At 47.5% G+C, this 21,315-nt stretch overlaps 1 protein-coding gene across 3 annotated transcripts in view; it reads left to right on the forward strand.

The window, feature by feature from the left end:
• CPZ (carboxypeptidase Z) overlaps window positions 1-21,315 on the forward strand; it is a 52,645-nt gene that overhangs the window by 6,451 nt on the left and 24,879 nt on the right. For 2 of the 3 annotated variants that reach the window (XR_007245685.1, XM_048510182.1), the window contains exons 2-5: window positions 6,461-6,490; window positions 16,599-16,973; window positions 19,150-19,359; window positions 19,848-20,044. Coding sequence is in view for 2 of the 3 variants with exons in the window: in XM_048510182.1 (XP_048366139.1) it covers window positions 6,461-6,490; window positions 16,599-16,973; window positions 19,150-19,359; window positions 19,848-20,044 (812 nt within the window). In the remaining variant the exon portion in view is untranslated. The remainder of the gene's footprint in view (window positions 1-6,460; window positions 6,491-16,598; window positions 16,974-19,149; window positions 19,360-19,847; window positions 20,045-21,315) is intronic. The other variant, XM_048510183.1, reaches the window with a different exon arrangement.

Genomic DNA, 21,315 nt, shown 5'->3' on the forward strand with positions numbered 1-21,315 from the left:
AGGCCATACACCTCTGGGAGGGAGGACAGCCCTGTTGGATGAGCTACCTGGACCCCTGCTGTAGCCCTTGAATTTGTGGAGGCAGGGCTGGCGCAGAGCTGTAGAGTTCCTGAGGCCTCAGTAGGAGCTCCAGAGCAGAAGCTCCCTGCAGGCTGCCTTCTTGCTGTCTTGCTGTCAGCGGGTCTCCCTGCCTGACCAGCAGGAGCCAGGGCAACTCTTGACCTCCATGCTGCATGGCTGTAGGGATCCAGGATACTGTGTCTTTCACCTGCAAAAGAGCAGGTGTGGGTGGGGCCTGAGGTGGGTCAGGGCTATGGCTGGACCTGGCGATAATTCATCTCCTCTGCTTTTTTCTGTTTTGGATGCTGGGAAGGAGGAAGAGACCAGAGCCTCCCTTCTCCAGCAGACATCTTAGGAACCCTTGACTTTCAGTCCCCAGATGAAACCAGATCCATTCCCTGGAAAGCAGCAGCTCTGGAAGGGGGCTCCTTCCCCCCGGCTCAGTGCTCCCTGACTTTAGAAGGCAAATTTAGAAGAATTCCTTTTGCGGAAAGGTTTCTGTCTGTGTCAAACGAGGGCGATAGAAGAACCAGCTGGAGGAAGCAGGGTTGCAAAAGTCTGCCTATTAGTATTTGAAGCTTGTAGTTGGCAATTTACTAAGTGGGCCAGTTAAAGCTCTGTGTTGTTTTAAATGTTTTAATATTTTTTGCATTTTTAATTCTTTAATGGCCTTGATGCCTGTGTGTACAGCTCATTGATGTTATTTCTGTCTGCAGGTTAAAGATTGAAACAATAAACAGTCCTACCTGTCTACCTGAAAGCCAGCATGGTGTAGAGCAGGTGCGCTGTAATCTGGGAAACTGGGTTTGATTCCCTGCTGTGCCAGTTGAGCTGTGGTGGCTTATCTGGTGAACTAGATAAACCTTTGCACTCCCACACACGCCAGCTGGGTGACCTTGGGCAAGTCACAGTTCTTTGGAGCTCTCTCAGCCCCACCAACCTCACAGGGTATTTATTGTGAGGGGGGAAGGGCAAGGAGATTGTCAGCCCCTTTGAGTCTCCTGCAGGAGAGAAAGGGGGGATATAAATCCAAACTCCTCCTCCTCCTCCTCCACCACCACCACCACCACCACTACTACTTCTTCTTCTTGCTGCCTTTAACAAGCCAGAGGGCAGATCCATTTGGAAAGCAGAATGGGGGAGGGCTGAGTGTCTGTGCTGGGATCGTAAACCAGAGGAAAAGAGGTGTGTGTTAAAATGCAAATAGAGGATTCAGGAAGAAGGACTGGCCCCTTGCATGTTACCATCCCCTGATCCCCCTCCCCCCACAGCTGATTTCTCAGATCAGAATCTGGATGGAAGAAATTCACTTCTTCAAGCTCCAGAGTCAGACAAGGAGAGGGCCGAGTTTTGGCCTCATCTCAAAACCCACCCACCCACCCTTCTCTTATGTGTCACCCACCCCCACAGCTGCTAGAAGCTTTGCATTGGAGGTAGGAACTGCACACAGTTGCAGGTGTTGGGAGAGCCTTGAACTGTCAGATCTCTTCTGATGCCTTGGGGCTCCTCTGACTTGATGCCAGTGCCACCGTTTGGGGCCATCAGCCTGCACCTGTTTCTGGCACTGCTGATAATGTGACATGGAGGTGTGTCAAATAGATCTGTCTTCCTGTCTTCCTTTGCCTGGCAGGTGGACGTGTGCGGGGCACCTTCGCACTCTGTTGTTGTCTGCACTGCCATCTTGTGGTTGAAGGTCAGAATTAAGCTGCCTTGTTCTCAAAGTCATGGGGCCGTTTGCATTGTAGCATTGTACTGAGGATCACCTATATGGCAGCCAAGCGTATAAATACGCTCCTGACATTCTCTGTGGGGCTAGAGGTGTGCAGGCTGAGGCTGTCCAGTGAAAACCTGAATGTGCTTAAATCTGGACTATTCAAGTTTTATCTATTTTTTAAAAACATTTCTCTGCTTCCTTTCCACCAAAATAGGGCCCCCCTAGAGCAAATATTAAAATATTTCAGTATTAAAATAGCATGTAAAATAAAGTGTATAGAAAATAAACAGTTCATTAAAAACATAAACACAACAACAAGATGTAATAGAATAAGGCAGGAGGGCCAATGGCAGTTTCTGAGGTATGCAAAACAAACACATAAGTATTGTCGAAAGCTGGAATCACTAGTGTTGTTGGATCTTTGATCCTCTGAAGATGCCAGCCACACATGCAGGGGAAACGTCAGGAGAAAATGCTACTGGAACACGGCCATACAACCTGGAAAACCCACAACATCCAAACAAAGAAGTCTTCACCTGCTGGTGGAAGACCACAATAGAGGAGGCAGCCTCAGAAGGTGGGGATGAGGTGGGGGCAGTGCATAAAGCAGAGCCTCCCAGCATGGTCAGAGTGGTTGAATAGACTCATGGGAGCAGCCAGTCCTTAAGGTATGGTAGTGATCCTTATCAAACAAACAGCCAGTGGTATGGTAGAAAGTGTTTGATCTATGAACAAAAATCATTGTCTTTGCAGAGAAGGGGAGCCTGAGAAGGTCTTTGCAGAGGACTGAGCTTCAGTTTCCTCCTGTGTGGCAGGTATTGAAGCCTCGGCTGTCCCAGGGCAGGAGCCGCAGGGCCCGTGGCTCATAGACGGTGGGCCTGAGTCGGGCCAAGGCTAGTGGACCCATCACAGGATGGCTAGGCTGTCTATTTTTGTTTGACTGAATATATTATTCTCTTTTTTGGTATTTTGTGTTGATTTTTACACTTGATGTTTTCACACTTTTATTATGGCTTTTTTCTGCACAGCACAACACAAATAAAACATTTTCAGAACAGGAAGAGGACTAAACAGTTTTTCCCCAAAAACTTTTTCAAAATGGGGTGGGGTTTTTTTTTGAAGCAGCAGAGCCCCTGCACTGACTGAGACAGTTGATTTATGTAACATTTTTGAAGGAGCAAATAATTTTTTGCTTTTATTATCTGGACAAGAAGGTGTTAGTAGTGGCCAGAGAATGGCTTGACATAGAGGAGGAGACACATGACCAAGTGCCTTTCCCATTTGGGGCATCTGAAAGCCCCCCTGCCCCCGGTGCTGCTACATTTTAAATATTTGGATTCTTTAATATTTGTATCAGAATTAAAGCTATTAATATTAGGATAATTATCCAACAGTTGTTTCCATTATTTCAAATGGAAACTTATTTGCAAACTAGTGGGGCCCAGTCACACGTTGCTGTGGGTTATTGTGGTGAAATGGGAAAGGAACAGTAGCAGCAAATCAATTGCAGAGGCCAGCAGTAGGTGCTCATGGAAACGCGCAGGCTGATACTGTGCGATGTCATTGATGTGTGTGACCGCATCCTCCCTCACTTCTCTTCCCTTGCATGGCACCCCTCCCCCCCTCCCTCCCCTTTCCTTTTGCTAGAGTGGGTGGGTCATATGCAGATGCTGGGCCCCCTCCCTCCCCTCCCTTGCATGCCAGCCCTCACTCTCTCCCCTCCCTAACTTCTCTTCCCTTGCATGCCTCCCCCTCCGTCCCTTCCCTCTCCCTCCACTGAATATGTATGAGAGTAGGTGTGTTGTGTGGTAGTAGTGGGTGAGGCACAGAGAGTGAAAGGTACCTGCTTGTGAGGGGGGGAACCCCACCTGACATCTCACCTGGCAACGGGTGTATGTGTTTCACGTCCACTCGAGTTATTGCCTATGTACTGTTTTCACTGCTCATATCTGGCCATTTGAGCGAACATTCCCCTGAGAACACCAATTCCCCTGCAAAATTTTAGTTACACTTCATGGCCTGAATGCTTGAAAAAGATGTTTTACCTGGCTCAGGTGTGTTGTCTGACAGTGGGAGGTACGTAAGAACACAGTTGGGGGAATGAGTAAGTGTCTGAAATTTTCAGAGCTTTTGGGCCAGCAGGTGCGAGGTTATTCTCGAAGCAACAAACGCATGGTTCCATTTTTATATATATGTTAGAATAAAATGTTCAGGGATTGCATCCCTCCTGCAAGGATTCTCCCTCTCAGATGTTAGGTAGATGTGTCCTGTCCACAGGTAAAATGCTTAGTGTACCCAGCCTTTAACCTACCATGCATGATGCATTCAGCATCTTACTCCTGATTGAGAGAAGCAAGCCTTTATTGGCATAGACAACAGTACAACAGTAATAAAAAACAGATTAAAAAGCATATACAATACAGGTCGGAGGAAATCTACTGGTGTTTAGTAATTTCTAGGAGAAAGTCTGCCACTATCATATAGAGAGAAGGATCAGGGTTGTCCAATAAGTAGTGTAATCTAATTAAATCGGGGAGATGGGGTAAATGTAAAGGAGTAAGATTCACATACTTGGATCTGATTTCCTTGAATCTGAGACAGTGTAGTAATTGGTGGGCCAGAGATTCTCTGGCCCAGCATCTTACTCCAGTCCCAGCTCTGATGTTTTGAGCCCAGGAAGAAGAGTTGGGATGCAGCAAAGTACGCTCCCCTGGTCCATGCACTCGTCTCCCGTGGTCTCTCTCCATGCACTTGGCCACCAATTAAACGCACAGAGTATTTCTGTTTGTGTGTGTGTGTGTGTGTGTGTGTGTGTGTGTGTGTGTGTGTGTGTGTGTGTGTGTGTGTGTGTATGTGTGTGTGGCAAGGTTAGGTTTTGTCTGTGATGTAAAACCAGCATATAAGAGAGAATGATAGGAAGGTAGTTGAGACCGTAGGAAAGCATTTGAATGGGTTGGTTTGGGTGTTTTATAACCATAATATCCTGTAATGTTTGGAGGAGTGTTAGGTCTTGAACAGTAAGCCAATAAATCGACTCTATTGTATTGCTCAGTAGCATTTATTGATGAAGCATCAAAGCTTGGCAAAGCCAGTTCTGACAAACCTGGCTTTCGCCATCCCCTTTATTCCATTGCAAGTCCCCCCTCCCACTTGTGAAAAACAGTCTCCAGAGCTAAAACGCCCCAAGGTTGGTAGCTGATAGTAAGAGAAAGCCACCTAGCTTCCTGCCCCATGAGATAATGGATGCAACTCTGTTTCCCATGGGACCAGGGTGTCAGGGGAAGCCTAGTTATCTATAAAGTGTGTGAAGCCATAAAGTAAAGATCAAAGAAGGCATGCATCAGACGGCAGTGGTAACATATAGCAGACTGGTTACAGATATATCTTTTAGCAGCATTGATTTGTAATTTTAAGGAGTTACATCAGGGGTGTAATGCCCATTGGGCAAAGTGGGCAGTTGCCCAGGGCACCCCCTTGTGGCAGGCGCCAAAAATGCAGGGCTCGTTTGTGTTTTTTTGGTATTTTAGTGGGTTTTCTGTTTTTGGACTACAGGGGGTGCGGTTTTTAGGCTAGCAGCACCAAAATTACAGGGATGATTTGGGAGACTCTCCTGATGCTGTCACCCAGGTTTGGTGAGGTTTGGTTCAGGGAGTCCAAAGGTATGGACTCCCAAAGGGGTTGCCCCATCCCCCATTGTTTCCAATGGGAGCTAATAGGAGATGGGGCTACACCTTGGAGGGTCCATAACTTTAGACCCCCTGAACCAAACTTCACCAAACCTGGGTGGTATCATTAGGAGAGTCTCCTAAAGATACCCTGAACGTTTGGTGCTGCTATCTTAACAACTGCACCCCTGACAGGAGGCACCCCCAAATTTCCCCAGATTTTCCTTTTAAATCCCCCCCCCCTTGGCATGGATTTAAAGGGAGAATCTGAGGTTCCCAGTTTAAACATTGAAAGTGATGCTGTTTCAGGGTGGGGGAGATTGAACCCCAAAATAGCATCACTTAGACTGGGAACCCCAGATTCTCCCTTTAAGGTAGATTTAAAAGGAGAATCTGGGCTTCCTAGTTTAAACACCATTGAAAATGATGCTGTTTGGGGGTGTATTCCAGCATCACTTGTTTAAACTAGGGAGCCCAGATTCTCCTTTTAAATTCACCTTAAAGGGAGAATCTGGGGTTCCCAGTTTAAATAACATTGAAAGTGATACAGTTTCCCCCAATTGGGGGACTGGATACAACACCATAAATGTTTTCATAGCAGTAATAAAACATTTTGAAAGCATTTTGAAAATGTTTTAAAAATTATTTCTGCTGTGTGGCATGGCCTATTGCTGTGTTCAGATTTGTGAGATGTAGCATGTTCTATAATGTGATGGTGACTTTGAAACGATCTGGTGTAAAAAATCATTGCTAGGTCACGGTGGGGGAGGGCGGCAAACTCTAGTTTGCCTAGATACGCCACTGGGCGTATCTACAAGGGACCCAGGCGGTTGCGTGTTGCACCGCACACATCTCGGGGAGCATCAAACTCAAGTTTTGGCCAGGGCTCCAGTTTGCCTAGTTACGCCACTGAGTTACATTGAGATAGGAATGAATCTCAATCATGCAGATACAATCCCCCAGACAAGCAGAGACTTTCCCACTTCTTCAATGACATGCCCCCCCCCCTTTTTGTTTTCAGGCCAGTGCCAACTTTCAGCAGGAAGTGAAGGTAAAGTTCCAAGTCCTTTCCCTTTTTCTTCAACTCAGAGGCTCTTCTGGACTTCCTTGTTCATGGACTGGGCTAGAAAGAAGTCTATGCATGGCAGGGATGGGGTCTTCCACTTCTCTTGTGATCCACACGTATGCCAACCTACAGCTGTACTAAAGTTACTGGCTTGTAGTGGGTAAAACCCAGCATGTCAGGTTTTCCCAGCTGCCTGTAGGTCCATGGAGTGGGGAATGCGAGCTTTTCACTTCAGCTGGAATCACCACCACTAAGGAGGGAAAGGGTCTGATTAGCCCTTAAAGGAGCTGGATGTGTCCACAGCTTGTTCCACAACCCAAAAAACCAGAGAACCCCAGTGCCTTCTCAGTGAGGCAGTGATTTACCCCTGGACACATCTGGCCCGGTCTGGGGAGAGGAAAATAAATTGTCTTCCATTTAGAAAAGAATACTGGAAAAATAAATAAAAGTAAAATTGGCTTTACCTTTGCTGATATTCTTGCTTTGAGGGGAGCGGGAAACTCCCCAGCATGTGCGATTAGGTATGAGTGAGCTTTGAAATACCCTACGTCATCTATGTTAAAATGTAGAAAACTAGCTACATAGAAATTGCCAATAAGCTCTAGCTGGCTAGAAGACTGTAGGTGGGGAAAAGGTTAGGTGGTATGAATATGGAAAGACAGTTATAGAGAAGCTATAGGTCAGGTGGCTCAAAGCAGACCAATCATAGGTCAGTGCCAATTAACAAGAACAGTTAGTGAGAATCATTATGGTTATCAGGTGCAGGGACTTGAAAGGGCTTGTTGAAGTTTCAGCCGTTAGGAAAACTTCCCTCAACTGGGCTGTGACCTTCAGCCAACTGCTACTCGGTGTCAGGTCGAGTAAACTGGGAGAAAGCCAAAAACTTGACTATTTTGAGAAGCACTTCAGCAAAAGCCTATTTCAAAATGGCTTCAGTTAGGCCTGTGATGGCGAACCTATGGCACACATGCCAGAGGTGGCACGCGGAGGCCTCTCCTGGGGCACGCGAGTGCCGAATCTCCCCCTCCCCCCTCCCCCTGCTAGAGGTGGCTCCCAGGCCGGATTGTCAGAGGCACCAGAAAGCGCCTCTGAGAAAGGAAGTGCGGGAGGGGAATGCCCCAGAAGACACTGGGGTGCCAGAGAACCCCAGTGCCTTCTGGGGTGTCCCCCTCCCGCACTGCCTTCTGGGGCGTTCCCCTCATTCCCGCCCTGTGCTCTCTCCACTGTACGCCAGAGGCCCAGAGCAGGAGGACGGGGGAGCTCCAAAGAAAGGGAGGTGAGCGTTTTGTCTTGTAAGCCTTTTATGGGGAGGGAGGGGCTGGCAAACAAAAGGTTGTGTGTGAGTGTGTGCGCTTTTTTTAAATATAATTTTTTGTTGATATTTTGGATTGTTACAGATTTATATTGTACATCTTATATTTCATCCTCCATATCCTTTTACCCCCTTTCCCCCCTCCCCCTCTTCTTTTCTTCTTTAGATGTGCAGCAGCAGATCCATTCCTTTTAATCTTCTTATCCAGTTTTCTTCTGTAATTCCAGTTTCATTTAGCCAGTCTTTGAATTCCGTCCAGATCCACTTCACGTCTTTTTGTTTTTCTTGCCATATTTGGTTTCTTGACATTATGTCACAAATTTTTAATTGTATTTGCTCCCATATATATTCCAACCATTTCTGCATTGTCCAGATGTTTTGTCCTTCCACCCCAATGCTATTACTGCATGAGTTTGAATTGCTTTCTCTTTCTTTGTTCTATTATTGTACAATCCAATATGCCTATCAATAGTAAATCTATGTTTATCTTTATTTTTACATTCACATATTTTTCTATATATATTATAACATTTTCCCACAAATGTTTTACCTCTGGACATTCTAGCCACGTATGGGTATATATTGCATTTTTATCCCCACAATGCCAACATTTCGGACTGAGTCCACTTATCATATATGCCAACTGTTTTGGTGTTCTATACCATTTTAATATTAGTTTCTTCTCCAATGCTACATATTTCTCTATTTTTATCTTATTTATATTGTCTATTATTTGTGTAATAAGATCTATGTCTTTCACTCCATCTTGAGTGTGCGCGCTCTGACCTTGAGAGGTTCCCACTGGAGGTTTCTGGCTTTCTGCCTGGGAAGGGGAATTTTGCTGTTTTAGGTTATCTCTTACTTGCTTTCTAGTCTGTGTGAAACTCTGCCTTGTTTACACTGTCTTGGCAGGAGCCTGCTTGACACTCTGTAAAAGCTGTTCATTGAGATCTGGGGCTCCAGATCTCGCATTGCCTGTATCTGACTAAGAATGCCAGCTCAATAAAGAACTCAGAATGGTTACTTTTGCCTGGTCCTTACTGGTTCGTTACATTATGCGAGATCTCATTTCTCAGTGTAACTTTTGATTGCTGTACAAAGTTACCGGATGTCTCGCTGTGGGCCGCCACCCACGGATCCGGATAAACTGGGTTTCAGGGGTCCATTCAACTCTGAATATGAGATTAGGACAGAGGCCCCCAAAGAGGGTCCTGTCTCTTCTCCCCCTGACTCCGCCTCTCCAGAGGATTCTAACCTGGTTACAGAGCCTCTGTCTTTGGTTGCCTTATTCCAACCTCGTCTCAGCCGGAGTGTGGCTTTCCTCGGGTTGCAGGAACAGGTCGAACAAGCTACCTTGATGGCTACCCACCGAACCATTTCAACAGGTTGCCTCTCTTTACATCGGGAACCTGACGGTGGGGCTGCCATGGATCGTGCCCCTGTGGAGATGCACATTACCACGCACCGTCGCATGGATTACAAACCGGTCATGAGAGTTGTGACCGAGGAAATCGGATTGTCCACCATTCATGGTATGACTTCTGGGTTGATGGAGAGGTTCCTGGATCGTTATTTTGACAATCCCTCAGTGACTAGTAGTTGGCAAAGTACGGGGGCCCGAACCAAGACCACTCGGCAGGAGCTCCCTCACAGAGAATCTTTGGAACTGGAATCTCCCCCACAAGGCGCACAAGCCCGTTGGGTAGCAGACGAAGGTGACGATGACCACTTGGTGAACTTGGATGCTTCTCACCCTGGCTCGTTACCTGCAGGGACCGGTGGGGAGGATAACCTGGTCAAGCCTCCCAATCCTCCGGGAGCCAGTTTGTCGCACCACAGAGATGCAGATGATCCAGGTTGGTCGGCACCTGGTGAGGATCTTGACCCTCCATGCACAACATGCAGCTCTGGAAAGAGCTAAACGTGAATGGCAAGAGGCCTGGGAAGCCTTGATTGATGATCGTTTTCATCAGCGGCTTCAACTGCAGCAAGAATTTGATCGGGAAAGAGAAGCTCTCTACCTTCAACTCCAAAGGGATCGGGAGCAACAAGAGTGTTATTAGCTACAAGTGGCAGAGCAGTCCAAGCAGGAACTGCTCCGGGAAGTGCAACAATTACGGGCCCTGCACCTGCGGCAAACCGAAAGTTCCGCCATGCAAAATGCTGAGCGCGTCCAGATTCAACGGGAACATGAAGCTTTGGAAAAACAACGAGCTTCCCTTCTCTGGAAGGAAAGGGAGATGATCGACATGGAAGCACAGGAATGGGTCGCTGCCATGGAACTTCAACGAGAACTCACCATCCAGGCCGCCATGAGGTCGGACCGCCGGCGCAACACGTCAAGTCAGGCTCGTTCATGAACTGAAATTCAACGGCCTGTACGGCAATCCGGGGAAGATCGTCCCAGCGGATCGCAACCTAGATGTCAGCCTCAACCTGTACTGCTGCCGCGAGCCGCACTAATCCCTCCGGCTCCTCCAGGACGTGGTTTTCCTCGACCTCGCATCCTGGCTCATTTTGATGGGACGGCGTCCAAACTGTTGGAAGAAAGGGACTATACGCTGTTTCCTGCCTCATCCTACAGAGGGGGTTTTTACTAGCGAGCTAGTGGCTAGATAGGGACTTAGGAATTTGTCACCTTTACTCTATCATGCTGTGTCTATCCCTTTGATGTAGACTGATACTCTTAGGGACTTCCTCCCTTGCTTCCGCCTTCTTCTCGGACACTCTCCATCACTCTACTTTCACCATGCCTAGGGAGAGGATGTGTCTCCTACGCATCCGCCTCCATCCAGCTAGATTAGACTAGATAGTGAACCTATTTCTCCACCTTTCTATCCAGAATGGAGTTCACTAATAAATACTCTTTTTATTAGATAAGAAACTACAAATGACTCTGATTTTCTTTTGTGTCTGAAGTTCTCTCTAGCAAGCTCAACCACGTGTTTGTACCCAGGTAAGCTTCCCTGTGTTAAGCCTCTGTGCCACTCTGCTAATTTTCAAGGGATACACACGCACCAGGTGTGGATCTTCCAACACAAACTACCCTACTTCATAATGCAACTTTGCCCACATGCTGGAATATGATGATATGTATAGTTCGGAACGGGAAAAGGTCCAGGACATTGGCTCAGTTCTAGATGGGGAGGCGGCCGAATGGTTCGTGGAACTGTTTGAACTGGACGATGAAGAATTGAATTCAGTGGCTGAATTACTTCAAGGGCTTCACCTCCAATTCGAAGATAGGGACATGGTTGACAAAGCGAGAAAAACCTTGAAAACCATCCAACAGGGTAATCGACCCTTCGCCAATTTTGCTCGTCAATTTGGGGTAACCAGCAAGATTCCTGACTGGCCCGACCACATGAAATGTGAGTACTTTTATGAAGCTGTGGATCCCGAGATTCGTCAATGGGTGTCATGAATAATGAACCTCATACCAAAGCAGAATGGATCGAAGTCGGAAGTATCATAGCTGGCCGGCTTAATCACTCTAAGGGAACAGCAACCCAAACCCAACCACCTAAACAAATCGGAGTACGAACAAAGAAAACGGCTGGTATTACCACCACCTCCGAAACTACCTCCGAGCGACGCCACTGGTTGAGTCTCTGTCCTGGACACATGGCTGCCAACTTCCCAAAGAAGGCTAAATGTAAGGAACCTGAAAGGACCAGACTTAAAGTAACTGTAACAGTTCTTTATTTCTTAAACTTCCATGATGCACAATACAGGAAATGTAGACTCTGACCTTTCCCCACCAGACAGCTGCTTTTACGAGCTTCTCTGACCCCCGCCCACAACACAAAGTAAATACCCCCAAAACTCCAACCTCCAATGTAGGTTCTCACGCGAACAGAAAGGAAGACTCCACACGCATATAGAAAGCACAGATAGACAGCAAGGTTAACGATAACAGCAATCCTGGGCACGCAGCCCAGTCCGAAGAATGTTTCCAAGGCCAGGCTGGTGAACAGAAATCAACCCACAACCTTACACTAAACCTGGTACTGGGGCTCCACCAAAAAAGGCGGCTGCCAAACCACCACGTTATTCGGTTGCCCCGAAGTCATCTCAAGGTGTTTCCAAAGCTTTGGCTGTGGAGGAGTTGGATTTTCCGGAGGAGGAGGAGAAGGACCCAGCTGAAGTCGGTCAGTCTGAAGTCTATGGCGGTCCCAGAAACCTCTGAGCCTCCGAAAGATGCAGTGAGTGAGGGTGGTGTCCCCATTACTTTAATGACTACCCTGACCAATCCGGCCAAGAACACTCGTATTCTTGCACGAGCCCTTGTGGACTCTGGTTGTTCCCACTGCCTTATGTGCCTGCAAATAGCCGAGGAACTTGGGCTAGAACATATTCCCTTAGCCAAACCCATTCCATTCACCCAAATGGATGGCAGCCCGTTGGGAGGGGAAGGGCCGGCCCGTTTTAAAACTGAACCCGTACTGTTACATTGTGAAGAACACTGGGAGCGTCGCAGTTTCATCTTGGCTCTGGTGGCAAGACATCCCATAGTTCTGGGTATGTCCTGGTTGGAAGCACATGACCCCACCATCCGATGGGTTCCCTGTATCATACGTTTCACTGATCCGCCTTGTGGGGATCACATGCATGAAGGGGACACACCTGAAATGACTAACACTGGTTCGGCTTCAGAAGTTGCTTCACATCCGGAGCTGCCCGGAGTGCCTAAACAATATTGGGATCTTTCCAAGGTGTTCGAAGAACAGGAATGTGACCAATTGCCACCCCACCGGGATACTGACTGTAAAATTGAAATGATTCCGGGTGCTAAACTTCCCAAGGGAAGGATTTATAGGATGAGTCCGACGGAGGAGGTTGAGTTGTGGGCGTTTCTGGATAAAAACCTGGCGAGAGGCTTTATCTGCAGGGCGACCAAGAGCACTTATGCTGCACCAGTGTTGTTCGTTAAGAAAAAAGTCGGCTCCTTAAGATTGTGTACTGATTATAGGGGTTTGAATGCTGTATCGATCTCCAATAAATACCCCTTGCCGTTGATTAAGGATTTATTAGACGCCTTAGGATCAGGGCGGATCTTCACCAAGTTGGATTTGCGGGAAGCTTATTATAGAGTTCGGATTGCTGAAGGCTATGAACGTCTTACAGCATTTAATACTAAGTTTGGACAATATGAATACCTCGTAATACCCTTTGGATTAAACGGGTCTCCAGGGGCTTTCATGACTCTGATCAATGAGGTTTTGCAGGATCTGTTGTTCAAAGGAGTTGTGGTGTATTTGGACGATGTGTTGATTTATTCAGATAATGAGGAGCACGTAAAATTAGTCCGAACTGTATTACAATGGCTCCTTGATAACTCCTTATTTGTCAAACTGCCCAAGTGTGCTTTCCACCATGAGAAACTGGATTTTCTTGGCTACAGAGTCTCGGCTAAGGGGTTGGAAATGGATCCTGCCAAGGTAGAGGCGGTGGTTAATTGGCCCGCTCCCTCGTCTCGGTGGGAATTACAATTGTTCCTGGGGTTTGCAAACTTTTATCGTGATTTTATCCCGCAGTTCGCTCAAATCGCTTTTTCTTTGACTGACTTGTTACGGTCTAAGGGCAAGGGACCATCAGCCGCAAAACCAGGTGCCCCCCTTAATTGAATCTCTTCGCAACCAGGGACAATGCTCTGTGCTGGCCTGGCACAAGAGGTGGTTGAGGTGATGATCCAAGCTTGGCACCAGTCCACCAGGCATATACAGTTTGACCTGGTAGACCTTCAGGAGGAACATGGTAGACTCAGTCACCATCCCTACAAGAGATATTATCAACTTTCTCTTTGAGGAATGAAAGAAAGCTGCCATCTCAACAGTACTGGGAGAGAGAGGATTGGAGCAGTTCTCATGAGCCCCATGAATTCACTGGTTTCTTAAAGGGTGCCACTGGCATCTGGTGCCACTGGTAGTTCATTATTTCCCAACCTGGAAAGGTCCTCAAGGGTCTGATGGGAAGCCCATTTGAACCGCTACGGAGAGTGGAATTGCGCCATTTGATGCGGAAAACTGCCTTCCCAGTGACACATTGGCTGGAAGGGACTTGGAACTGGGGGTATTCAGGTGGAAATGGTGGTTCACAAGATGGATCCATCTTTCTTCCCAAAGCTGAACACATTATTTCATCTAAACCTGCAGGTGATATTCCCGTCCTTCCACCCAAAACCAACACACTCAAAGGAAAAGAAATGGCATACACCAGACAGCAGGAGGGCTCTCTGGATCTACCAGAAGTGTACCAAGGACTTAAGGAAGACAGATGCTCTATATGTGTTATACAGACCAACTTGAGTGGGTGAGAAGGCACACACGGCCACCATAGTGCACTGGATAAAGCTATGTATTCAGGTGATGTATGAGAGTCAAGGGAACAGGGCACAGGAGATTCATCATTGGTACATGGTGGCAATTTACAATCACCTGAAACACCCTGGGATTCAGGGTCTGCTCTCCTGGGTACGAGGACTCCTGGCTCAACCAGTCTGTGCTTATGTTGTGCAATCCTTTTATGTGTCTTATCTGTAAGCTGGCCACATTCAGTTTCACCCATGTGAGAAGTTTGTGAGCCTTCCAGTGGAGCTCTGGTCTCTACTTGTCAGCCTTTACTGTTATGTTGTCCATCTGAATCAACACAGGTGCTCCCTGGATTAACTCCTGGAAGGCTTGGAGCCTTAGACAAATTGCCTGCAGGTCAAGAAAATTTATGGAGCACTCTATCTCTCTCTGCCATGGAGCATAATTCCTGGGTGGCCCTGCCCTGACAGTGCCTCTGGAGATCAGCAGTCCCAATATCACTGATAAGTCCATTATGTCACCTTGATTATTCCATGATAATGATAGGGTGGCCTGCCAGACCTTCACCTGCTTGTCCCAAGGGAGTAGCATCAGACCCCAGTTCGTGCCAATCAGAGCCCCCAGATGCTCTGGAAGCAGCAGAACGAGTAGCAGCAGAACTCTCCATTAGAGTGGCAGCTATGTCAGCAGCCTTCAGGACCAGGGCCAGAGTAGATGAGGTCTGAAGGGCCGCCACCTGGTCTTCATTCTTGGCCATTGCCTGGCACTATTGCCTTGATCACAGAGATGAGCTGCAATGGCCTTTGGATGGTGCATCTTGCAGCAGGTAGTGGAGGCCTAAGGTAAAAGATGAGCAATGCACCTGAGAGGTTAGCTTAGGCACATAACCACCTGGATGACGGAGCCCCACCGTCATGACCCATTGGACTTACTGCGAGGGGATCTTCTCTTCAGTAGGATAGAGTCATCTGCTTTCCTACCCTTACAGTACAGTTCGCAGGAAATGAAATGGAGAGAGGGATTGTCTTGTGGTACTAATGTTTTGAATCTCCTTTAGGGCTTTTTAGAATAACTGGAGAGGTCAGGCCCTGATCGCTCAGGAGATTTTGTGAAAAGTTTACATAGCTCTGCTTACTCGATGGGGGCGGTAACTGAACCACCCAAATGTCTGCCCTACTGGAGAGAAGACCCCCTCATGTTAAGTCCAATGAGTCATTCACAATTAATATAATCTCTTTAGTCTTTAAGATCCATTCTAAAGAAAGAGGAAAAGATAAAAAGTGAAAATATAGAATGAGTTGGCTGGTCCTGAAGGCTTTTTACCAGCTTGCTATTTTTGATTTCACTCTGATCTTGATGAAATCAAAAGCCCACAATTCCCTCGTGATCAGTATCTGACAATATCTACCTTTCAAAGCAGGTATCCCCTATCAGAAAAGGTGTCAGGGAAACTTAAATTTTCCTTCCCAGTGATGTTTGAACTGCCCATGAAGAGATTAGCCTGGCATCACTTCAAAGTGCAGCCAAACCAGACGGCCATCACTGGGAAGTCATGAAAATATGTCAAAGCACTTTGGCTAAAGAAATCCTTTAGTGGGGTTTTTATAACATTGTGTAAAGTCCTAATAGGGTTACCAGCCTCCAGATGGGGCCTGGATCTCTACAGAGATGACAACAGGTTTCTAGACTACAAAGATCAGTTCTTTTGCAGAAAACAGCTGCTTTTGAATGGACCCTCAGGCATTATCCTCTGCTCAGGTCCCTTTCCTTCCCAAACCCTGCCCTCCCAAGGACCCTCCTCCAAATCTCAAGGAATGCCTTTATCTGGAGCTGGCAGTCCTGGAGCCCACTGATTATTTCCACCAATGGAAGCAAAGCAGCTTTTGCTGATTTCCCTCTTTCACGGCAGATGACTCCTTTGCCCTCCACCCCCCCCCCCCTTAACACTCCTGAGATTTCTCTGCATCCCAGAAACAGCACCGGAGGGGTCTACATCTGGGCTATCTTGAGAGGGGGGAGCAGGAAAGCTCTCTTCAGAAATGTTTGGTGGGATCCATCTAAGGTTGTCAACTGCTAGGTGGTGGCTGGAGATGGCCTGAAATTACGGCTGATCTCCAAGTGACAGAGATCCCTTCCCATGGAGAAAGTGTCTGCTTTGGAGGGTGGGCTCTGTGGCATTATTCCTCCCCTCCCCAAATCCCAGCGTTTTCAGGCTTCACCCTCAAAATCTCCTGGTATCCCACCCTAGATTCTCCTCATTGATCCCTATGCTCTTGATTGATTCCACCAGTCTTGATCCTGCATTATAAGAGGAGGATTCTTATTGGAGTTGGCAGCAACTCTAACAAACCACTAACAAATAAATACATTCACTGTGTTATCTATTGTTTACTGTCAGATTCTTATAATTTGACGCAATATGATTCCTGAGTTAGCAAGGTTTGTGTAATTATCTCCCAATTTCTTGCAGCCAAATGTGTCGACATCAGCTTGGGCTCCTGCAGTGATGTACCATATTCACAAACCATTTTCCCTAACTTGCTGGATCAGAAGTCTCGAGAAGTGATTGAATACAGCCCTGAATATATCCTGATGGGCGTGCTGCACAATTTGCTGCAGGGAGAATGCAACCCTGACCTCAGGCTCCTGGGCTGCTCAGTTGTGGCTCCAAAGTGTGAAGGGGGCAAAGTCATTAAGCCCTGTCGCCACAGATGTGAAGCCTTAAAGAAAAACTGCTTTCCTGCCTTTGATGCCATTGACATGGCTTGGCCTTACTTCTTGGACTGTGATCGCTTCTTTGGGAGTGACATCGAAGGATGCTTTGATCCACTAGCAAAGCTGAGAGGTAAGAACAAACGTGTCTGTGCATTGCAGATGTGCAGGTCCCATGAGTTTTATACTTGGCCAGCATATCTGGACATCATCATCATCCATCCATCCATCCATCCATCCATCCATCCATCCATCCATCCATCCATCCATCCATCCATCCATCCATCCATCCATCCATCCATCCATCCATCCATCCATCCATCCATCCATCCATCCATCCATCCATCCATCCATCCATCCATCCATCCATCCATCCATCCATCCATCATCTCCCTCCCTCCCTCCCTCCCTCCCTCCCTCCCTCCGTTCGCTCGTTCGTTCGTTCGTTCGTTCGTTCGTTCGCTTGTTCGCTCGCTTGTTCGTTCATTCAGATATCCCAATTTTCTTCCCATGGGAGCCTCCAAGGGGCTTACAACAATACAATGAAACAAGGAACAATAAAAATTCAGTACAACTCTGCAGTTGGATCCAATTTTTTGTTACTTGCTCAAGCTCACAAGCTAAGAGCAGAAGGACCTCTGGCTGATACCTCTGGCTTTAATACTTGAAACAGGAATGGGAACGGAAGCCCAGTCTTTGTCTTCTGTGGCCAGCAGGCCTGTGTCATGGTCCTGCCATATTGCTGCTTTCCCCAACTACCAGGGGTCTGAGAGTCTTTGTGTTCCTGCTGTTCCTGCTATGAGTTTGGCAACTGATCTTGGTATCTGTGTGTGTATGTGTGCCTGCCTGCCTCCCTTTTGTGCTCTACTTCCTTATCTTGCTCCAGGCCTCTTGTGGGAAAACTGCTGGTTTGCATTCCGCTTGGTGTAAGGATAACACAGCTCTTAGCCCTGAGAACCCAGCTTTGCCATTATATTATACTGTCTGCTTAAACCGGTTCTACCGAGCATTGGAAAAAGGAGAGGGAGGGGGCTCTTATGTGTCTATCAATGGGCAGCTTGTGACATAATTCCAAATTTGTCTATGGTTTCCTACCTGCCAATATCCTGCTATACTTCTGAGATATTATTGTGTTCCAATTCTGAGTTCTTCAATTGAGACTGTAGATACAGGGCATGAAAGTTAGACAGATGTGGACTTACATCGCAAGTTGTCCATTGATATACGCACAAGTGTCCCCCTTTTTCCAGTGCCCCCTTTCCCAGTATTTCCTCTCCTTTGGCAACATGCTGTAAAAAGACTGTGGCTGCAGTCCTCTGCCTTCCTTGAGTAGCCTGGTGAATAATTCAGATAAAGCTTATGCAGTCGTACAAGGACTGTTCATTAGGATTATGTCTTTTGACCATATGGTCCCCATAAACTCAGCATCCTCCAGTCTAATATCTACATAAGATAACCAGGACAGTCCAAGGTACAAACTTCTGTATGGGACTGATTTTAAAGATCACTCAGAAACTTCATTCAATGCAAAATTCCGCTGCTTGTCTGAGGAATGGACAGGCTGATATGAACATGCCACCCCTGTTCTACAAACAGCCTAACAAGGCGGGGGGAGGGTTGTGGCAGGAGGACGGGTGCTCAAATGAGACCTCCCCACCACTGCCCCACCTGACCTACTTTGTGACGAGGGGGTGATCTTTCAAAATCTTAGAATCGAAAATGGGGCAGATTCTATTCCCTCCACAGGCCATTCTGACCTGGGAAGTTGGTGTGGAGAGAAGGCAGTATCTCTCCCTCCCCCAATGTCATAGTTCTGAGCCAAATCAGGTCCTGCAGTCTTTTAAAAAGCTGTTGGGCGACAGCAGGGAAATGTAGTTCTGGGAGATCTCCCCCGCACCCCCCCTGCCCTTCTCCAGCCTCTCCCGTCTCCCTCCGTGCCCCCAGCGAAATGCAAAGGCGAAGACAATGCAGGAAAATGGGAATGAAAAGGGAAAGCAGGAGGCAGACCCAGGGGCTGCCAGCAGAGTCAGTTTGGACTCCAAAGTCAAAGAAAACGCAGATCTGTTACCCTTCCAATGACTGGCTGAGCATTCTTTGCTTGGCTTTCATTAATATCAGAGACATCTATTTGGGCATCTAGCGGTAAACATGATTGAAATATAGCTAACAATCTCTTCGCAGTTTGAATGTCATGCTTGATTTAGATGGTCTTCTCATTTGAATCAATCCTTGAGGAAATGTTGTTCTCAGATTCTGCAGGTGCACCAAGAAGCAACCAACATAGTTCAAGGAGCATGTTTTCCTTACAGGGGAGACAGATTTTCCTGAAGATGTCCTCACAGAGCTATCGACATCCATTCAGTTCATCCACCATTCTTACTCCCAGATGGTGAGAGAGCTGAAGAAGACGGCCTCCCGGTGTGGCCACATTGCCCAGCTGTACAGCATCGGCCGAAGCTTCGAAGGGAAAGACCTCTTGGTCATTGAGTTTTCTACCAGCCCTGGAAGCCATGAACTTTGTGAGTAATAAGTCTATGGGCAGAGTTCATTCTGAGTACCACAGTCATTGTAGGATTTTTAAATCCATAACTTGGACAACTTCCGCAATTAACAATTGTCTCCTGGCGATGTTGTTAGGCACACAAGAGAAAAAGACACATCCAGCACCAGTGGCAGGGGGTGGGGGTGCTGCACCTAGACTTTCTCGGAGGGCTCAAGAAGGATGCCACGTCAGTGGTCTGGCGGCATCAGCCAACTTCATCAATCCACAATTGTCCAAATCCTGCCCCTTCCCCAGCTACTGTGCTCCGTTATCAAAAGCCCAAAGGGCTTTTAAAATTACTTGCCTTAGAGGTGACTGTGGTATTTAAAAATAGGCTTAGGTAGATCTTAATCAGTAAAATTCTGACTATGCAAAGCGTAATGATCAGTGAATGAATCTTTGCAGCTGCTGTCTCCCATTTGGAAAGTATCCAAATAAGAACATCTATCTTTATTTTTCCCCCAGTTAAGCCAGAGTTTAAATACATTGGCAACATGCATGGGAATGAAGTTGTGGGGAAAGAATTATTAATCTATCTTGCTCAGTACCTGTGCTCTGAATATCTGCTTGGAAATCCAAGGATCCAGAGGCTGATAAACAACACACGGATTCACCTCTTCCCCTCCATGAATCCAGATGGCTATGAGCTTGCAGCAGAAGAGGTATGTGCCCAGCAGGTTCCAGGTGCAAGTAGAATCTTATGCGTGTAACGACAGTCAATGGGTATTCTCATGAGTATTCTGTGAGATGGCCTTGGTGAAGGGGAGGGACGGCCTTTCACAGAAGACCCTTCAGAAGGAGATCTGAAGCCTTTGGGATTCCTAAAGTCGGCTCTGCGATTAAAACGCCTCAAGGATTAAAACGCCTCAAGGACTGCCTTCTCCCGCATGAGTCCAGCCAGATCATCTCTGGAGGCCCCTTTCTGCCTCTCCTCCTGCCACATCAGAAGTAAAATTGTTCACAGTTGCCAAATCTTTTGGGCAGGAGAAATTGTTCCAATGCAGTGTTGTTTCTTCCAGTTTCATGCTGGAAGTGATGTCATACGTTGGCAAGATGCTGAATCCTCCCTCCCTTTCCCCCTGTTGAGCCACGGCAGGGAGTGGGGGGCCTGGACTGGGAGGGTCTCCCACTGCAGTGGATAGAGGTATGAATATTTTAAACAAATAAACAGAGTCATAGGAAGGAGCAAGGAGTTTGCTATAATGCTATTATGTCAAGCATTCATGTCAGTGGAAAGTTGCTCCCAAGTACAAAACAGTCACGTTTGATTTCAGAAGGAGGAACTTTACAAAAAGAAGGGAAGGAATCTGTAAGGTGGAAGAAGAAAAACAAGAGTCGGAAATGGTCCAAGGCTGCTGGCACCGGGGCAGCAGCGCAACAATGCAGCACAGGGCCCCTCGCCCAACAGAGCCGGGAACAGTTATGAAAGGGGGCAGGGATGACTGGGAGAGGCAGGGGAGATGCCCAGTGAGGCCAAGAATTAGTGGGTCCAGTCCGGACCCCGAGGCCACAAGTAGTGGTGGGCGGGGTTTGGGAATTCGGGACACAACATATATAAGGAAGGGGAAGGGCCAGGCCGAGCAGAAAGCTTGATCCTCAGTTCCCAAGGCTTGGATCACAAGGAAGAGGCTGTTGGTGAGTCCTCCCTCGCTTCTGAGGCCCAACCCAAGCCCAGGGACCCGGCGAGCCCCTGAAGAAGAGGCAGGCACAGGAAGGCGCTTTGGCCAGCCGGGCAGCACAGCTGCTCTTGGCCGCTCCAGTGTGTTTGCTCCACAGCTGTAAGAGAGGCTGAGGGATGGGTTTGCCAGGCATGGCCTGTAGCTAGCAAGAGATGGAGGAAGGTGAGTACTGAAGCTGGGGCTGTGATTGTCGTCTCTGCACAATGGTGCAACTTCCAGCACAACAGTGTGGTCCCAGGGGTGATGCTGTAGCA

Source organism: Sphaerodactylus townsendi, linkage group LG10, assembly GCF_021028975.2.
Source record: "Sphaerodactylus townsendi isolate TG3544 linkage group LG10, MPM_Stown_v2.3, whole genome shotgun sequence".
NCBI classification, from domain to species: Eukaryota; Metazoa; Chordata; class Lepidosauria; order Squamata; family Sphaerodactylidae; genus Sphaerodactylus; species Sphaerodactylus townsendi.